Source organism: Prorops nasuta, unplaced genomic scaffold (assembly GCF_024137725.1).
Source record: "Prorops nasuta isolate Cenicafe-Biocafe unplaced genomic scaffold, Cenicafe_Pnas_1.2 PNAS00002, whole genome shotgun sequence".
Lineage (NCBI taxonomy): Eukaryota > Metazoa > Arthropoda > Insecta > Hymenoptera > Bethylidae > Prorops > Prorops nasuta.
In genome coordinates, this window is record NW_027116799.1 from 4,340,251 (window position 1) to 4,359,700 (window position 19,450).

At 33.7% G+C, this 19,450-nt stretch overlaps 4 protein-coding genes and 1 long non-coding RNA gene across 9 annotated transcripts; 4 read left to right on the plus strand and 1 right to left on the minus strand.

Moving 5' to 3' along the window:
• Positions 1-280: 280 nt before the first annotated feature.
• On the plus strand, positions 281-6,971 carry LOC136776829 (uncharacterized). Of its 3 annotated transcripts, XM_066732708.1 has the most exons (10): positions 281-599; positions 945-1,114; positions 1,295-2,151; positions 2,226-2,327; positions 2,423-2,527; positions 2,617-2,892; positions 3,000-3,250; positions 3,334-3,483; positions 3,567-3,752; positions 3,822-6,971. In XM_066732708.1, the coding sequence occupies exons 1-10, from the start codon at positions 573-575 to the stop codon at positions 6,444-6,446; spliced, it is 4,749 nt and encodes a 1,582-aa protein (XP_066588805.1). In that variant the 5' UTR covers positions 281-572; the 3' UTR covers positions 6,447-6,971. The 3 variants fall into 3 exon arrangements, with proteins under 3 accessions (XP_066588805.1, XP_066588812.1, XP_066588821.1); XM_066732715.1 differs by lacking the exons at positions 281-599; positions 945-1,114 and having other exon boundaries at positions 1,298-1,418; positions 1,505-2,151; XM_066732724.1 differs by lacking the exons at positions 281-599; positions 945-1,114 and having other exon boundaries at positions 1,308-1,437; positions 1,505-2,151.
• Positions 3,600-10,022, minus strand: LOC136776866 (uncharacterized). The gene is made up of 3 exons (XR_010823167.1): positions 9,906-10,022; positions 3,820-3,935; positions 3,600-3,740 (listed from the first exon to the last, which is right to left on the minus strand). It is a non-coding gene; the product is annotated as an uncharacterized lncRNA (long non-coding RNA).
• On the plus strand, positions 8,423-9,883 carry LOC136776859 (DNA repair protein RAD51 homolog 1-like). Its single transcript, XM_066732752.1, has 2 exons — positions 8,423-8,687; positions 8,760-9,883. The coding sequence occupies exons 1-2, from the start codon at positions 8,595-8,597 to the stop codon at positions 9,693-9,695; spliced, it is 1,029 nt and encodes a 342-aa protein (XP_066588849.1). The 5' UTR covers positions 8,423-8,594; the 3' UTR covers positions 9,696-9,883.
• Positions 10,023-10,116: 94 nt separating the features above from the next.
• Positions 10,117-13,437, plus strand: DppIII (dipeptidyl peptidase 3). 2 transcript variants are annotated; one of them, XM_066732743.1, is made up of 4 exons: positions 10,117-10,269; positions 10,770-11,067; positions 11,134-12,889; positions 12,958-13,437. In XM_066732743.1, exons 2-4 carry the CDS (start codon positions 10,792-10,794, stop codon positions 13,113-13,115), a joined length of 2,190 nt encoding a protein of 729 aa, XP_066588840.1. In that variant the 5' UTR covers positions 10,117-10,269; positions 10,770-10,791; the 3' UTR covers positions 13,116-13,437. The 2 variants fall into 2 exon arrangements, with proteins under 2 accessions (XP_066588840.1, XP_066588832.1); XM_066732735.1 differs by lacking the exon at positions 10,117-10,269 and adding an exon at positions 10,281-10,618.
• A 180-nt stretch (positions 13,438-13,617) lies between these two features.
• Positions 13,618-19,384, plus strand: DNApol-alpha73 (DNA polymerase alpha subunit B). 2 transcript variants are annotated; one of them, XM_066734017.1, is made up of 7 exons: positions 13,618-13,732; positions 13,959-14,172; positions 14,258-14,312; positions 17,717-17,814; positions 17,935-18,702; positions 18,765-18,971; positions 19,035-19,384. In XM_066734017.1, exons 1-7 carry the CDS (start codon positions 13,654-13,656, stop codon positions 19,351-19,353), a joined length of 1,740 nt encoding a protein of 579 aa, XP_066590114.1. In that variant the 5' UTR covers positions 13,618-13,653; the 3' UTR covers positions 19,354-19,384. The 2 variants fall into 2 exon arrangements, with proteins under 2 accessions (XP_066590114.1, XP_066590123.1); XM_066734026.1 differs by having other exon boundaries at positions 14,261-14,312.
• The last annotated feature ends 66 nt before the right edge of the window (positions 19,385-19,450 follow it).

The following is a 19,450-nucleotide window of genomic DNA, read 5'->3' on the forward strand; positions in this document are numbered from 1 at the left end:
ACTGAACATCTCGCTGCTGCCATCTCGATTCTCGGCATGTCATTTATTTGTAATGGTTTGACTGAGGCCTAACCGGAAGTCATTTATCGACATTATAGGGACCGTGCACATCAACACAATGACAGTGAGATGAGAATGTGTATTGGTGTATATGCATACTATCAGCGCAAACTATCGGTCAATTTTCGCAGTTTTTGAGTGTAATTTATTTATACGTATATAATTACACATTGACACTTCTCTATCATTGTGTTGATGTGCACGGTCCCAATAGGAGAACAAAAAAGGGTAACTTAAATCGTTAAAAATGACAACCAAAAATCCTTTTTAAAGGAGATGTAGAACAAGTCTATAGATTTGCCACTCTTTGTTTATGAGAAAAAAGACCGGAACCAAAAGAAATTCAAAGCCTCGTGGCATGGCACCCATGGTCTATTTATGTACTAAATAGTCAACTTGAGTCAAATGATCAACTCTCGTTTGACTCTCTTGCGAAGAATGCACAGTGGTAGTGGTAATAACAGAAACTCGTAATTTATATTTCTTGCCCGTTGATATAATTGCGATTGATTATGTGTACATGCTATTTATACTTCGAGGTTCAACTTCAATCACTATATTATTCGCGCTTTTTTCTTTCTTTCCCTCCAAAAATTTCTTAATTTATGCCTTGATTTTGTGTGTGTTGTGTAGTAGAGTAGTACATACATTACATATCTGACACTGCACATAGTGTAGTTCTGTGTAGTACCTGTTAAAATCTTGATACATCTGAGAAAGTAATGGAATGTAATATTTACATATGCTGTTTGTAGTAAAAATAATAACTCAAGCACATCAAATACACATCTGAATCCTTTTTTACTTTCAAAATCTTGTAATTACACTAAACCAAGCGTGCCAAGTAAATTCATGTATATAGCATATTATTATTAAATTATTAGAATGAAATGGAGTCGAGCGTGCTTTTTCAAAGATCGTTACCACCGATGGTTCAAGGAAAAGTATTTGGATCTTTAAAATTAGTCATTGATAAAATATCGTGGCTTCAATATCCCGGAGAGGTTATTGTTTTTGTTTCTTGGTGGGGTGAGCTTGATAGTGCCCAGTTCAGGTATTGTGGACAAATTTAGCTGTTTATAGTTTGTCATACATGCAATACACCGTGCGTCCATCAAATCATAAAATACCGCTCGTCTACTATAATAATTTTTTCATTTATAAAAGTCTTGCATTTTTATTGAAATTTTTAGATAATATTAATTTTTCATTTTAAATATTTGCTTTGTTTCAGGCCAATTAATGCTAAGTCAATTTGTGAAAGAAGCTATCAGGATGTAACACAAATTTATGTCATTAAAACAAATATTTCCCTTTTTGAAGAATATGTGAGAGACTGTGATGCTATTGAATTAAAGGTTATTTTGGAAAAGAATGGTGAAATTATTGGAGCTGCTAAAATTCAAGATTTGTTAGTTGCTCTAAAATCTCATCGATATTTCAGGTACATTCCAGTCTTGAATAAGAATGGTATCAAACTGGGAGATTTACATGTTTCTATAATATTTGAAGAAATGCCAAAAATCCTCAATTTTCCAATGGATGAATCTTCTAAAACTGCGATTCATGATAAAATGCAATCATCATATGTGAAAGAAGACCAAAATAAAATCGTTAAAAATTTAGATATGGACTGGACTATATCTGATTCAAATAAATTCAACCTCATGCTAAGGAAAAACATGAATAAACATATAGGAAGTACTTCTAACAAAGAAGTAACAGACATAATGGTTGAGCAGATTGTTGCAAAAGCTAGAAGATTAAGAGCAGCCTTAGTTGAAGAAACAATAAATAAAGATTTGTTACAGCCTTGTAATGATTTAGAGCAATACAAAGCTATGTCTATTCTATGTGATAAAGTATACCCATATGATAGTATCTTTAAAAAAGAATCAGATTTCCTTGCAGAATATAAAGCATTGAAAAATGCCCAAAGTATAACTTCCTCAAACTTTATAACTACTCCATCAGAAGTAGAGTCATGTAAATATTCTAATGGAGAAATAAATAATTGTTCTAATGCTAAATTGCTATTATCTAATCAAAATGAATATTTAAAGAAGTTGACTTTATCAGAGAACTTAAGTGGTAAAAAATTAAAAAAAAATTCAAGCAATTATTATAGATATTTTCTAGGGTATAATACATTTGTGATGTTTCAGGAATATCCTTACCAAAGTACAGAAGCAGTATTAAGATTAAAATAGAGTCCTTCTCATTAACCTCTTCTGGATATTTGCTTTTTAAATCTTATTCCTTGTCTAGTGTGTATATAATTCATAACATACATTATACTTTAATAAAACTCAAAGCTTTAATTATAAAATTTATGCTAATGTTACAATTGTAAATTTTTCAGAAACGAAACGTGAATCAACAAGACTCAACTTTACTTTACAGTATAAAGCAGGTTTTATAAATACAAATAATGTAGAAATCTCTTCAAAAAAGTATGATAAACGAAGTAAGATATAAAAATGTTTCCTTGTTTTTTGATTATTTTTATATGATCTATTAGAATAGAGATAGTAACTAGCATGTTAATTTTTTTAGCGATCTACTTCGGTCACGAAGCTACATACAGTACTGCGAATATAGATTCGAATATAAAAAATCATTTAATATTTAAAATATTCGTTAATTATGCACATAAGAATTCATCAGACGAATTAGGTTCTGGTATGATGACAATTAAAACTATGAAGCCTACCACTGATTTCAGTATCACAGAGAGGGTGGCTATTATTAAAAATAGTAGCAAAATTGGAGATTTGAATGTGAAAATTGAATTAAACCATATTTACAAACATTCTAAATTAGAATATATTGGTAAGCTTTTTCATATGCAATCTTTGTGACTGCATTGTTTTGATTTATCCTTATTTATTTTTCATCTTATTTCTATCTATCTTATTTGTTTCTTGCTTCTTAAATAGATGAAAAGCCATTTGTGAGCAAGTTTAGTAGGATGTATTGTAAGTGCATGGGGGGAACTGAATTAGAGGCTGATGACAGAGTTTCGTCCATACCACCAAAAAAAAAGGAGCACATAACGACGGTCAAGAGTAAAAATAAGAACAATGACAAGTGTGGCACTACGTCGAAGGATAAAATAAAGTATGAAGGGAATGACTCAAATGACAATAGAATTGTTTTGAAGGAAGCAATTTCTATTGATAATAATAGAGTAAGCTGCAGATAAAACTATTGTGTTTAACTATTCCATGCTTGACCCATAGATTTGTACCATACATAACGATTGTTATTTAGGTATTACTTCATGGCCTGATATATATAGCAGAGGGTAAAAATTTGACGGAAAGTAACACGTACGTTATATGCAGAGCATTTTGGCGCGATGACGTAGCAAAAAGTCGATTATGCAACAATACTAATAATCCATCATATCAGTTTTCACAGGTAATCTTTATTGGATGAATAAATAATATTATAAAAATGATATCATTTTAGAAAAACTTATTGATAACTCATATGAATTGTAGCTGGTACCATTAATTTACGGTACAGATTTTTTGAAGAGAACCAAGGATAATTACATCATTGTTGAAGTTAATTACAAAAACAATAATGGCGTGGACAATCTGTTGGGCATAGCAAAGTTATCCGTAGATCAACTGTATATCGCCTATCGGGACCCATTGATTTTATCCCGCTTACTACAATCGAAAGTATATATACACATTAATTGAAAATAAATATAACAACAAAATATTAATGATGATAAAAATTTGTTACAGTATCCTGTGATATGTGTAGATGGCTGGGTACCAATTAACAATATAATCTCTGATAAATCCTGCGGCGAGTTATTAGCTCTTGTTGCATTGGGTACAGCTGAACAAATTGCACACCTGAAAATATTAAGAGGTCTGAGAGAAGATGATGCTTCTACTTCTACAATTTCGTCGCCTGTTTCGTTCAACAGCGTCTCGATAAATGGTAATGTATCCTGTAAATGTTTTCACGAGAACGGTGAAAAAAATATAAATGTTGGAGAAACGATAGAAGGAGATTGTGTAAAGGATGACCTTGTTGTAAGTGATAACAGTTCGAAATGGAGAACGGAAAAAACTGTAAATGAGAAAATTACGAAGACGGAAATGGTAAGAGAAACTGAAAAGGAGGAGGAAGCAACAAAAATAGAAACTCGTGTTAACACTGCTACGAAATCCAGTAGCGGTGTTCACGCTTTGGTCGATAAGTTAACTCTGATATTAAATGATCCAGTTGGCATTACCAAGGATAATGCCGATAATGACGTTACTCAAACACGTCGAAGTGTTGGCGTAGGAGCAGAATATGATGATGCACTGGAAAAAATTGATTATTATAATTCTAATAGCACGGATATTGAAACCCAGAATCCTAACTCTTATTCTAGTTTATTTAAGCAGAATTCAGAGTCTGGTGCGACAGAATGTTCGGTCTTTCGAGCGTTGGTCGGAATCGAGTGTGCTTTGCATTTACCTTGTGTAGAGAAGCTTGATGAAACGATCGAACCAAGTACATATGTTACTTTTCAAACGCGAAGTTATAAACCTCACTCCGAGTATAATCGATCCTGTATCAAGACAAATATTTGTCCACGTAGTTGTAATCCAAAGTGGAATTGGGAAAGGGAGCTCGAACTGCCAACTGATTTACTCGTAAATAGTGAAGCGAGATTGATACTTAAGGTATGGCGTTTAGAGAATTCGGATAAAAGTACATTTAAAAATCTAGAGAAAGACATAGTGATTGGATTTGCGGCTGTTGACTTTTCTATCTTAACTACTGGGCTACCCGTTCTGTCTGGTTGGTTCAATATTATAGATTTTACCGGTGACTGCAATGGTCAGCTTAAAATATACGTAAAACCTCTGCAGGATGTAACTAACTTTATTGGTCAATCATCTTGGCTAGGAGATTCAACTAAAACGCCGGCACACAACGGCCAGCAACAGAATGAATCTAACGGACTAACGAGGGGCTTAAGATCGATAGAATCGGATGCACATACGTTGAATACGTTTTCTGATTTTGATTCTATGTCCTTTTTGTCATCGTCGTTAAAGCAGAAGTTGACGGAGCTGGATGAAATTACAAAACGCCTAAAATCACGTTTGTACGATGTAACAAATAGTGCTTTTAACGATGATTTTGAAAATGACTATAATTTAAATGAAATAAATAACGAGGAAGATGTGGAAAAATCAAATGAAGAAATAGCTAAAGGAACAGTCGAGGCTGCTTCTTCTTGGTCTACGATTATTACGTCTGATAAAATGGACAATCGTAATACCGAATACCAGCCCTGTGCACAAAATTCTAATAGAGCATCTAATCAGCCTCCTTGTTTAGTAAATGCCCGTGAAGCGAGCTTTAACGAACAACTATCGACAAAAGATAATAAGCAAAAAACAAATAATGGCCCAGCAATCAATTTTAATCACCAGACGAGGCATACCTTATTAAGAGAAGTCAATGTCGATCGGGGTCTTCTTCAACAAGGTCAAACTCAGTTGGCGTATAAGGATTATCCTAAGAAGGGATCAAAAGTGCACATTGATCAACTATTAGGTGAATTATCTTTTCCATTTTCAACTCGTCTCAGTTCATCGGAGCTTACAGCTACCGGTAGCTGTAATAAACAACATTACGAAAGAAAAAATTATATTGGAGAATATAATCATTTACTGACTGAAACATCTGCAGCGAGTGTTACAGACAAAAAACTTGAAAAAATGTCAACAGTTCTTCGCCAAGAGCTGGTAGCAGACGAAAATGATGACAATGATTTTAAGCCTGACGATTTATCAACGTATCTTATAGCATCAAACGTACATCATACTGACTTAAAAAATACTCACGATTGCCTTTTGTATCGACGTCATTTTTTATTAAAAGATGACCAAGAAAAGGACGTAGAAAACAGTCATGAATTTTGTTTAGAAGAAAGACCTGTTGTACGACACCTGGATAGTATATATGCCTGTTGCAATGACCTTAATGAGGATATGGTAGCAACAACAACAGCAGTAGTACAACGGAACAATGTGTTCCTAGATAATAATGTTAATGAAGGATCAAATCACGCAACAAAACAACCACTTACTATTTGTAATAAAGAAAGAGAGGACAGTGAGGATAATCCAGAAACAGTGAGCAGTAGTGATTCAACCACAACCATGTCTTTAGATAGGGTTCTATTGTCGCTATTAGATAGTTCAGACGTGGATATCTCACAGACACACGGAGGCACAATAGTCGAAAGTCCAGGAATTTTAGAAGAATCAGATTTATATACAACAACGATAACATCATCAAGGCAAGCGCCTGATGGTGGAAATCCGATGGAAGATAATGGAAAAGATAAGTATTAATAGTATCTCCATAGATACACTGCTCAGAACCGCAAATAATCGGCACAAAAATAACGCTTTCTTTTCACGGTTAATATTAAATGATATAGTAATAATAAAATTCTACAATGCTACAGTAATATATATATATCAGATATATTGTAATGCACTAGGTGTATGTATTTAGTATTGCGTTTTTGTTGAAGTTCTTGAAATGTAATTGTAAAAATTGAATTCAGTTTTTATATTTGATAAAACGCTGCAGCTTCTTTGTTTTCTTAGATTAACACAATTCTATTATCTTTAATAAAAGGTGCTGGTATTATATTTATAATATAATTTAAAGAAAATTATCATTTTCTTAAATACAGTTTTGACCATTGCAAGTGTGTCATGAATATTTTTCTATGGAAACAATGTAAATAATTTTAATTGAAAGGAAATGTACTTTAGCGGAACTACGCTATAATTGTATACATCTAAAAGTAAAGTTATAAATATACATATACATTGGAAATAATAATTAACCATTGTAAATTTTCCATATTCTATAAATCTATAAGTACTTAAAATTATTCTATTTTCTATTATATTTATAAATACCAAGTTTCTCTTATTTTAAAACCTCGCCGTGTTTTTTTTAATTAAGCACCGTAACAAACAATGATTCAGACAAAGTTTGTCTGACTTTAAGAAGAACGGTTTGACCTTAACGGGATCCCTCACGCCTACTTTATCGACAGTTCAAGTCAATAAACAATTCGTTTAATAAAATTCAAATGCGAAGCAAATTAAACAATCGGGCGTTTGTTGGACAATGTGCCAGTCCTAACGAGTCAAACGAACTTAAAAACACTCAAATTAGTTGAAAAATAACGCTGTACCATTGTGCCGCACTCTTGAAGAGAGGTTACGTTTGGTTATTTCCACTTCAAGAACGCGGGACAGTGGTACAGCGTTATTCTTCATCCGATTTGAGTTTTTTTAAGCTCGATTGACTCGTTAGAATTGGCACCTTATCATAAAGAAGCCCGTTTTCGCAATTTGCTTCGCATTTTACTTTTATTAAACGAATTGTTTATTGACTTGTACTGTTGGTAAAGTACGCGTGAGGGATCCCGTTAAGAGGTCGTTTGAAGGTCATCCAGATTTTTTTAGGTAGGGTACCCCATATATTATTACATATTCTTAAAGCTAGCTTAAGGAATTTTTTAAAACCCTGTTTTCATTTTACCCAGTCGTTTAAGAGATATTGCGATTCGAAACTATGTATATCGTTTTTCACAGAGAACTAAGTAGAGATTTAAAGAGATAGAGAAATCCGAAAATATTCGCTCTGGGTATTCGAATACAAATATAATAAATTGAGAATGTGTGTAATAGTGCATATGCATGTTATCAGAGCTATATCTATCAGTTTTGACATTTCTTATGGAAATTCTTCGTACACAGTGGGAAATTTAAATCGTGTGTGATTTCAAATATAGTGTAGATTTTTTCCATGTAAAGTACAGAGTGAAGCTAGCCGAACCACACATACGATTCAATTTCCTACTGTATTGTGTGTGTCTGGTAGTAAATTCCTGAACGCATTCAAACAATATGGCACGGCACGGCAGTAAACTATTGGCTCCGTGCATTTAACACTAATATAATAAAGTGAGAATGCACACCAACACAATGGTAGCGAAGTGTCAATGTATAACTATACGTATAAATAAATTACACTCAAAAACTGCGAAAATTGACCGATAGTTTGCGCTGATAGTATGCATATAAACCAATATACATTCTTATCTCATTGTCATTGTGTTAGTGTGCACGGTCTCTATACGCATATGAAAAATTTCCAACAAATATGACAAAATTTACCGATAGGTAGCGCTGGTAATATTCACATACACTATTACACACTCTCACCTTATAATATTAGTGTTTGAATGCACGGAGCGAATTATGAAGATTTTTTCCTTACCCTCTGTCACTACTGTCGTTTAACCGCCTTCTCTTAAATCTTGAGAACTGTAACCAATTTCTTTAGAACCCGTTTGGTGCTTTGCTTTGTCCTTTCTGGTTTTGGAACTGCCATCACGAGCATCAAAACAAATTTTCATTCACTAAGTTAAAAAAGCTATCTTTTTAAAAGTCAATCATTTATTGAAACCAATAATGACTGTGGCCACTGCAACAACAGCATCCCTTCAAGAAGATGATACATTCGAGGATTATAACGCCCAAGCGAAATTAATAAAAACTTTGGAAGTAAATTATTATTTTATGACGACCATTATGATTATTTAAATTCATATTATTAATATCCAAAAAATTATTTAGGGTAATGGAATCACTGCAGGAGACATTAAGAAACTGGAAGAAGCTGGCTTTTATACAGTGGAATCTGTTGCTTATGCCCCGAAGAAGCAACTAATATCAATTAAAGGAATAAGCGAAGCTAAAGCTGACAAAATATTGCAAGAAGCTTCTAAATTAGTTGTTATGGGATTTAAAAGTGCTACAGAAATTCATCAAATTCGTTCAAACATAGTTTATATAACTACAGGTTCAACTGAACTTGATAGATTGTTAAATGGTGGAATAGAAACTGGTTCTATTACTGAGCTCTTTGGGGAATTTAGAACAGGAAAAACTCAGTTGTGTCATACATTAGCAGTAAATTGTCAATTACCAATTGATATGGGAGGGGCAGAAGGGAAATGTCTTTACATTGATACAGAATCTAATTTTAGACCTGAAAGATTAATTCAGATTGCAGAAAAGTATAAAATCTCAGGGGACTCTGTATTGGATAATGTTGCATGTGCCAGAGCATTTAATACAGACCATCAAACCCAGTTATTAGTACAAGCTAGTGCAATGATGACAGAATCTAGATATGCCCTTTTAATTGTAGATAGTGCAACTGCATTATATAGAACTGATTATATAGGGAGAGGAGAGCTAAGTGCAAGACAAACACATTTGGGCAGATTTCTTCGAATGCTCCTACGAATAGCTGATGAACATGGTGTTGCTGTTGTTATAACAAACCAGGTTGTGGCTCAAGTTGATGGTGCAGCTAGTATGTTTGGTGGGGACCAGAAGAAACCCATTGGTGGAAATATTCTTGCTCATTCTAGTACAACTAGATTGTATTTTCGAAAAGGGAGAGGAGAAACTAGGATATGTAAAATATATGACTCTCCTTGTTTACCAGAGAGTGAAGCAATGTTTGCTATTAATGCAGATGGGATTGGAGATGTAAAAGAATGAAATTTTCTAGAGAAACTTTATAAAAATGTTGGCATAAGAGAATTCAGAGTTCTCATTTACAAGAAGGAATTAGTGTTGGACTCTCTTTAAACATTATGTTTATCATAGTTTTATAATAATTATTATCATAAATAGGAAAATTTAATATAAGACTATTTTTATAAAATTTATTTATTAAAAAATGTTCATATTAGAGATTGACTATTTTACCTTTTTTTTCTATTTTTCTATTCTCAATTCCCACTAAGATTTTTAATAAAGATGAAACTGTTATCACATTGTTCTTCGATTGTATGGGGTCTCGTGAACGTGACCACTACATCCATAAGTCTATTCTACAAATAACAGCCCTGTAATGATCTGTCATTGTAGTTGGACAGTTTTATCTTTGGTTTTATCAGCCGAGCACTACCAGTGCTAAGTTATAAATGTAAAGTATTGTAAAGGAATAGGGATTTGTGAAATTGCGAGTTTGCGACTATTGCGATTGCGAGCTCTTACGACTTACACAGTATAGCGGCACGGCCCTGACACATCATCTTTGTACAAATCGGTTTATTTGAAACGTTGAAAGGTGAAGTACTATTTAAGTAAAGTGATTTAGCTATTAATTTGCAACTTGATTTTTTTATAAATACTGAGTACTTTCTGTTTTATTTAATTATTATAAATTTTGTAAAGTTATTTGAAGAAGATCGAAAACATTTGGTTCTAAATTATTTACGTTTATTTGTATTATTTATCAAATAAATTTAATTGTAAAGATTTGGTCTTATTATGTTCACACGAATACTGTTTTCATATAGTTTGAAACCATCATTTCGGTATAATACGCGCAATAAACTAAGTTATGCAAATAGTGATTTATCATTTGTGCTAACAAAATGGAAGAAAGTAAATATTAGAAAGTTCAATATTCCGCGGTGGGTTAATTGTTCTTCATTATGCAAAATCTTCTTACTTTTAATAAACATTTAGATAGATCATTTATAAAGTTTCTCAAATGCTATATTAAAATAAGTTTTATAGGTTAATGAAAACAATTAAATCTGATATTTTTATTTATTATTTTAGAAGACATCAGTTGTATTCGACTATGTGCGACGATATAAGCTTATACACATTGCCTAATAACCAGCCTGTAGTTTTGTTAGAATGCGAACCAGTATTCAAGGCACTGACTTTACAAGAAAAACTATATGCTCATTACCTTAGTAAAGCATCATGGAACGGAGGGCTTATTGTTTTAGTGCAAACTTCTCCTGAGTCACCTCTACTATTTGCTCTAATTCATAAAATATTTCTCATTGAATCCGTTAATGAGTTGAAACAATCAATTCAGGAGTCTGATATTTCTGATGAAGAATTTACGGTAAAGAATTGCAATAAATTTTAATTTTTGTTGAAAAAAAACTTTTTAATATAAATTTATTTACAGGCTTTTCTAGTATATGTTTGTGGAGTTTTATCTAATTCTGGCAATTATAAATCTTTTGGAGATAGTAAAATAATTCCAAATTTATCTAAAGAGAAATTTGAAACAATTGTCAAAGCTTCTAAAGCATACAAAAACATACCTGAGGAAATTGAAAAACTGTGGAATAAGATTCATAATTTAATATTTTCTATAGAGGGTAAAGCTAAGTCATTAGGACTTGGTGAGAAAGGAATTACAACCTATTTTTCATCAAACTGTACGCCTGAAGATGCTGACATTGTTAATGAATTTATGCAGTTTAAAAAATTAGAATCTTGTAATGCTAGATGCTTTAAAACGATAAACCTTAATACTAATGGGCAGAAAGTGAACTCTTATGAAATAAGATTGGCATCTGTTGAAATTGGAAATCAAACGAATATTACATTCCCCGAAGAAACTTTTAAGGGAGCTGAGTTTAAGATTACACGTGGAGATTACAGCAAACTTTTAAAGTTGGTTAATTGGAATTTAGAAAAGGCAAAGAAGCACTGTGCAAACGAAATTGAAAGGCAAATGCTACAAAAATATATTGAACATTTCCAAACAGGATCTTTGGATGATCATAAAAATGGATCTAGGTTTTGGATAAAGGATAAAGCACCTGTTATAGAAACATATATAGGTTTCATAGAGACTTACAGGGATCCTGCTGGTCAAAGAGCAGAGTTTGAAGGATTTGTTGCTATGGTAAATAAAGAAATGTCTGAAAAGTTTGCAACATTAGTTAGCAATACTGAAAATATTTTGCCAAAATTACCTTGGGGAAAAGATTTTGAAAAAGATACATTTTTAAGACCTGATTTTACATCTCTGGATGTATTAACATTCGCTGGTTCTGGTATTCCTGCAGGAATAAATATACCTAATTATGATGATATTAGACAGACAGAAGGTTTTAAAAATGTTTCCTTAGGAAATGTTATACCAGCAAGTATGAAACAAGATACAATACCATTTTTGTCAGATGAAGATCAAAATTTAATGCATAAGTACAGAATACCTAGTTTTGAGGTACAGGTTGGTTTGCATGAGCTTCTGGGACATGGTAGTGGTAAATTATTGAAGCAAAACAGTTCTGGAAAGTTCAACTTTGATCGAGAAAACGTGAAAAACCCATTAACAGGAAAATTGATAGAGAAATATTTTCTTGAAGGAGAAACATATGATACCAAGTTTGGTGCCTTAGGCTCTTCTTATGAAGAATGTCGGGCAGAAGCTGTAGGCCTTTATTTATGTTTAGAAAAGGAAGTTATAAAGATTTTTGGTTTTAAAGGAGAAGATGCTGACAATATAATCTATGTAAATTGGCTTTCCCTTTTGTGGAATGGCTGCGCTAAGGCATTGGAAATGTATCAGCCATCCACCAAAACATGGCTTCAGGCTCACTCTCAAGCTAGATATGTTTTATTAAGAGTTTGTTTAGAAGCTGGAGATAATTTTGTGAAGATTATAGAGTCTGAAGCAGGTCAAAATTTAAAAATGTCTTTGGATAAGTCAAAAATTGCAACAGTTGGCAAAAAGGCAATTGGTGATTTTCTAATTAAACTGCAAACTTATAAAAGTACAGGGGATATAGATGCTGCTAGGCAAATGTACAATAAATATAGCGAAGTACCTGAAACAGGCCCTCATCCATGGGCAAAGTGGAGAGATATCATACTAGCACATAAGCAGCCACGAAAAATATTTGTTCAAGCGAATACTTTTGTTTCAGGTAATTATTTGGTTATATTATTATATACAGAGAATGAAATAGTAATTACTATCTTTATTAATATCTAGATGAGGCTGAGAGTAATGTGGTAATTAAGAATTATGATGCTACATTCAATGGATTAATTCAGTCTTGGGTAGACAGATTCCCTTCGCAAGATGTTTCTGATATCCTTATTGAACTTTGGGAAAAAGATAAACAGCATTTTCTTTCTGAGTCTACTTAACTGTTGTAATACTGACAAATAAATTTGTATGCATTTTCTTATTTGCTCTACATACATATATAAGAAATATTTTGTGTAATTTAGTTTTTCTTGTACTTTTATTAGTTTTAATTGTTTGACCTATTTTCATTTTTCGTATTTTCTACACTTTTTATTAAAAATGTATACTTCGTAATGCATAAGATTTACTTTTTCGAAAAGTGCAGTTAACGAGAGAACAGAAAGAATACATTACTAACTCGACATCTGGACATACATTTTTTTTTACAATTATAATATCGATGCTGTATTAAAGTGTACAAATATATGAAACCTTTGAAGACATTATTTGATTTTTTAACCAATCGATTTTATTAAAGAATATATATTCACTACTTAAAGTCGATCTTGACTTAAAAAATAAGATAATTTAGCGGATATAGGACGAATTGAGTAAGCATGCGCATTGATATTACCCAAGATGGTGATGTCGAAATTTTGGCGGGAGTGCAGGAAACGCGTTGCTCGATCTGTGGCGGTTACTGCCAGTTTGAACAAAATGGTGACAAAGAAAGAAGTGCTGGAACATCTCCAAACTTATAATTGTAAAATAAAGGACGATGCTGCTCTTCAAAAGTGTAAGTTATAATAGCATTTCGTTTAGTTTTTATTTTATCGTAAAACCATGCAACAAACTTGTTCTCATATCTTGATCATCTAACCTTTTTTTAACAAATAGTTATTTAGCTATTAATTTGAAAAGTTAATAAATCTCTGGTATTTCAAGGGATGCTAAATGTTTAAAGTATAACCTACTCTGATACTCACTTGGAAAATGCTACTTTAATCATTATTAATGTGCAGGCCTAGAACTGTGTAACAAATGGAGTTTAACAGGAGAGGAGTTGATCGACATGTGGCTGATTTTTTGTAGTAATAATGGATTAGAAGATCAAGGTGTAAATCTTACACGTCTGAACAAGATGGAAACTGAAATGTTGCAAAAGGAAAATAAAAGCCAAGTAGCAATACATGAAACTGCAATTGCTGACGATAACACACCAATGGATCTAGACATGTATCCTTCACTCAATTTTCTAAGTTTCATGTACAAAATTTTAAATATTGGTATTTTAACTATATGTTCTTAATTATTATAATAGTAGTGAGAGTAACATTCTTGGAATGTACGGATGTAATCAACTTTTGTCATCATCGGTAAGTTATTTTTAATGGTATAAAGATTTTCTAAATGTCAAGCCCTTAAGATTTTATTTAATTTTTAAATGGATCTGTATTGTTTCTTGTATGCATGATTAGTCTCTGTAGCAGCCTTATCTCTTTGTTGTCAAATTTTTTTGGAGTAACATATAAACCTTATTAAAATTAAAATGACTGTAGCATAAGAATTTCTACTTTTTAAACAGATTCCTCAGGTTTCTCATATAAAAATGGCTGATTTTAATAAGCAGCATAATTTGAAAACATCCTGCTAGTAGTACTACTTTTGCGAATAACATGGCAACGCCGTTACACATTTACCGGTGCCACGTGAACTTGTATCGGCCAAAAAACTTTAGCGCGTGTATGTTAATTGTAGAGTAAGATATTTAATTGATCATTGGAGTGTAAAAAGTTTTCGGCATAAACGCGAAAGTTTGATTTGTTTTTGATTTTCTAAGAGCAACTGTTAAGTAGATTCTGCAATTTAGGCCGTTACTCTGCATTAATAATTTAGATTGAGTAAAATTTAATATTTGTATATACTAATAAGAGGAAATCTGGAAAACGTTATCGATTTTATGATAACTCTAACGTCAAACTGCGTTAGCAGTGAGATGATTTATACTTCGCTCTGGCAACACTGCCTGGCATTCTTTGCGGTCGTTCTATAGTTGATTTGTAGTAGCAATGACGTAAGAGACTACCTGTGGATCCAATTCTTCGTAAAAGATCAGTCATCTTTTTTGCAAGATCATAAAGAAATTATTATGTTAATTATTCTAAGAGAGAAATTTGTCTTAGCAAGGCTTGGCTTAATACTTCCTATTGGATTTGATTCAATCGCTTTTTTATTACTTTTATCGTATTATCGTCACGATAATCATCATAGTAAGCAAATATTCATTTGATTTTTCATTATTCATCTTTTCAAGTATGTTTACTTGAAATACTATAGAAAGAGAGAATTCTGCGAAGCAAAGTTTATACGTAGTGGAAGGTTGAGATTTTCATGATTTTCCGGTGGATACATCCATATTCCCAAGAGAGGCGTTGTTGCAGGATCTGGCAAAGGTACCCATCATTCCCGCCACAAAAATCGTCCAGGTAGATTGCCGCCATTATCCCCACCTTATTTACTCTCTCCCACAAAGAATACAGGTCTGTAGAGGGGAGCGGCATGCTACATTTCCTTTAGAGAAATAAAGACGGCATGCTTCGCTTCTAGAGGAGAGAGGGGTCTCCCTCCATCTCCGAGAGCTGACCAGATTTCTTTCAAAGGGCACAATTTCAGTTTTCAAGGACCCAGGCTGCGCCATCGTCCTAATGCGCCCAAGCTTCGAGACAAAGACGATTCACATCGGTAGTCTCTACCATTATCAAGAATTTCTTCCGTTGAGCTACATTGTGCACGATTTCACGATAATTGACTCTACTTTCTATGCTGTTTGCAATTGTTCATAGTTTTGGGATATCATCGGACGTAATTTGATATATATAACCATAGCGTCGGATCGACGGCGCAACTAGCGCCTGTCAGCGCGTCTTCTGATTCTCTCAGTGTTATACACTCAGTGCTTCTCCGATAACAATTCTCTCACGATTATTCTTCGACGCAGCAAAAGATTATTTCATCGACGGACAAATTGATCGGCTAAGAGGAAACTCCCGGGAGGTGCATGGAATGTAGCGAAAGTGTTCTTTATACGCCAAGTGATCTGCGCGTCCGCCATTATGGAATTTTGGCTTGAGTGAATTTCGTGCACAAATATTACGCTCGGTGACCATTTGCTGCGCCGCATCCACTTGTTGCTCGGATTCTTTCACCGTTCTATCAAATTGCTAGTGAATAACTCGAAAATCTATCGAACGCGTGTTTTTTTTGTTTGACATATATTTGAACGCTTCTCATCTCGGCTGCTTTAACGTAAAATAGTTGTATTATTGTGGGTTTGCGTGAACAAAAAATTGATATACATGACGAGTTTAGCGTTAAAAGAATGTAATCGAAGCACTCACATTGCGGATAACCTTGCTTCCCGGAATTGTGTGCGTGCTTTACGCATTCATTCGCACATGCTCAAATACGAGAGAGAATGCTCGCTTATCTGTGTGTGTAAACGTGAATGTCGTCGACCGTTCGGTAAATTGGACGCGCAGCGTCGTTGCAACCTGTTGCTCTGACAATGCTTCGCATTTTGAGCTTCGATTTTCAGGGATTCCCGGAAATCTTCGGAGCTTATTGTTTTTGTAATCTATATAAATAGAAACAACAATATTTCCCATTGTTATTTTTATAAAATGAGTTATATATTCCCCGAAGTACAGAGTATTCTTTATGTACTGTGTTTTTGTCTTTAGGCTCTTACAGAGAAAGCATTCTCGTACGAGTATCTGGGCTCGTCAATTAAGTGCAATTGGTCAACAACTGGGATGCCCAATTTCCCGCGTACCTCGCCTCCCTTATCCCTCGTATTCATTTTTGTCTGTGTGTTATTTATGTACGACCCACATTGCTCGCTACTCTTTCCGAAAAATCAATACATTCTTCAATCCGTATTAACAATCAATGTATCCCACATCATGAAACGTGAGTAATTGGTAAAAGTTCAACGTTACTTCCCACGGTACCCCTGCGAACAGTGGGGCAAAAAGTGGAAAGGGGCAGGAGCTCGAGAGAGGGAGAGAGCGAGCGAGCGAGCTCGAGAGAAAGAGAGAGAGAGAGAGAGAGAGAGAGAGAGAGAGAGAGAGAGAGAGAGAGAGAGAGAGTAAGGAAGGTAGAGAGGGGTGGGGTAGTCCGTTATAGGTGAAGGGAGAATGTAGTATGTACACGGACATCGACCGAAACGTTTCATGATCTGGAAAAGCGAGTTTTGCTTTCAATATTTCTCTCTTTCTATCCAATTTTTTACAACATTGCCTTATTATTGGATTGGGACAAATTTATTCAGTATAAAATTATAATGTTAAAATATCGACAAATTTAAAAGTGTAGGGGAATTGGTCAATAGAAATGTTCAGGTCAGCACGCAAATTGTATATCCTGGATGTGCCGAATGAGTGATGGTCTAGTGCACAGTTCATAAATTTGTGACTAGATCCACACTCATTAAGCAAGTCCAGGCAAAATCATCAATCGACGACACGCCAAAAAGATACATATCTGAGACATCATTATTTTCTTATTTTGAAGCTTCATGTACCTGTAACCAGAACACAAAGACAATTCCATAGACGAGTATGAATTTGGTTCACGTTTTTTAATAGTTCGTGACTAGATACACACTCGTCTACGGCAGTCTGTTTTGGTAGCGAGAAATGTTTCGACAATTATGTGAATTTGAATGAAAGGTATTACAGCGTTTATTTATTAGTGGTAATATTTTTCTATGTTAACCTAGGTGAAGAGAACAAGAAGTCCTGAAAATGAGGCAGATAGAACTCCCAAAATTCAAGCTATGGATGACTCTTTTTCATCCGATATCACAATGACACCAGTGTAAGTATAATTTTGTATTAGCTGCCAAGATCATTGAAAATTATAATACAGAAAATAATTACTATTTTAATTATTTATTAATATTATTGAATATAAAGCAAACCATGATTTATTTTATAGCAATACACCTAGTCTTCGTTATACTACTTCATCCCAAAGCGGACGAGTTTTGTTGACTTATGGAGGAAAGGTTTTACCAACAATAAAATCTGATTATCGTATACGCGTTACCAAGTTTAACACTCCGCACGTACCTAGTGATGCAAAATATATGTTTGACACTCTTTTCAATAAATCATCTATCCTTACTTTTATTTGTAAAAGTATTGGTGAGCGCTTATGCGATATATGGAATGCCCAAGAGAAATCTGATTTACTTCTTACGCCACAAGTAAGGCGTTTAATTCAGGGACCGTTTAGAACGTGGGGTAGAATTTCGCAGGATCCTGCTAATAAAACTATTATCCTGCAAGGATCCGAGTGGTGCATAAGATCTAAGAAACCACCATTTATTACATTAAATTTACAAGAAGTACAAAATTATTCAGTATATCCTGGTCAGATAGTTGCAGTTGAGGGTACCATTTTGGATAATGTATTAAATGTAAGGAAGCTCTTTACCGAAGGATATGTTCCTTTGGCAGATACCCCGCGCCTTCGAGAGAAAATAAATATTGTAGTAGCTGCAGGTCCGTTTACCACATCCGATGGTTTGCACTTTCAACCTTTGTGGGATCTTATGAAAAATATTTCTGAGAATGAGCCTCATTTAGTAATATTAGTAGGGCCATTTCTTGAACAGTCACATCCATATATCAAAGGCCTTAAATGCACATACGATGATTGTTTTAATAGGATTATAACTAGAATCGCAGATGAAATTAGAGGGTAAGACTATTGAATCTTAGAAGCTATGTCGAGTGGTTATTAAGTGAAAAATTAATTTTTAGAAAGTCTACACATGTCGTGATAGTGTCATCCAACCGAGACGCTCATCACGACGTAATTTTTCCTACGCCCGAATATTCTACTACAAAAGCAAATGAGCTACCAAATCTTCATTTGATGCCAGATCCCACAATGCTGGATATTGATGGTCTCGTTATAGGCATAACATCAGTTGATGTTTTAAAACATTTGTCACATGTAGAGATGACGTAAGTATTATCTTGGCCTTCAATTGTATTGGTAATCATTTATATTTATTATAACCATTGTAGAAACTCAACTGTACACAATAGGATGACTCGGTTAGCCAATCATGTTTTAGCCCAAAGCTGCTTCTATCCAATTTACCCACCGTTTGAAAAATTATGTGTGGATACTACATTATGGGAAAAATATGCGTTTTTCGATCGTCAGCCTCATATGATGATATTACCATCAGATATTCATTATTTTTGTAAACCAGTCAATAAGACAGTAGTCATAAATCCGGAACGTTTAACAAAATTTCATTATGCGAATATCAGCGTGGGGCCTATTACATCTAATCAATGGATCGCAAATTATGTTAAGTGTGAAATTATTCAAGTCTGATTTAGGCATAAATTATGTTCTATAATATAGGATCACAAATAAAAATGTATTTATTAATTTATAGAAATGTTCAAATTGATTTTTAAGAAAGACATAA

Excerpts from the sequence above, each read along its gene's own strand:
- LOC136776859 (XM_066732752.1), top strand. The coding sequence starts at position 8,595 with ATGACTGTGGCCACTGCAACAACAGCATCCCTTCAAGAAGATGATACA. Across the intron at positions 8,688-8,759 it reads AATTAATAAAAACTTTGGAA|GGTAATGGAATCACTGCAGG; the intron begins GTAAATTATTAT and ends AAAATTATTTAG.
- DppIII (XM_066732735.1), top strand. The coding sequence starts at position 10,473 with ATGTTCACACGAATACTGTTTTCATATAGTTTGAAACCATCATTTCGG. Across the intron at positions 11,068-11,133 it reads TTTCTGATGAAGAATTTACG|GCTTTTCTAGTATATGTTTG; the intron begins GTAAAGAATTGC and ends ATTTATTTACAG. Across the intron at positions 12,890-12,957 it reads AGCGAATACTTTTGTTTCAG|ATGAGGCTGAGAGTAATGTG; the intron begins GTAATTATTTGG and ends ATTAATATCTAG.
- DNApol-alpha73 (XM_066734017.1), top strand. The coding sequence starts at position 13,654 with ATGGTGACAAAGAAAGAAGTGCTGGAACATCTCCAAACTTATAATTGT. Across the intron at positions 14,313-17,716 it reads ATCAACTTTTGTCATCATCG|GTGAAGAGAACAAGAAGTCC; the intron begins GTAAGTTATTTT and ends ATGTTAACCTAG. Across the intron at positions 18,972-19,034 it reads TTGTCACATGTAGAGATGAC|AAACTCAACTGTACACAATA; the intron begins GTAAGTATTATC and ends TAACCATTGTAG.
- LOC136776829 (XM_066732708.1), top strand. The coding sequence starts at position 573 with ATGTGTACATGCTATTTATACTTCGAG. Across the intron at positions 1,115-1,294 it reads CTTGATAGTGCCCAGTTCAG|GCCAATTAATGCTAAGTCAA; the intron begins GTATTGTGGACA and ends GCTTTGTTTCAG. Across the intron at positions 3,753-3,821 it reads CCCGCTTACTACAATCGAAA|TATCCTGTGATATGTGTAGA; the intron begins GTATATATACAC and ends AATTTGTTACAG.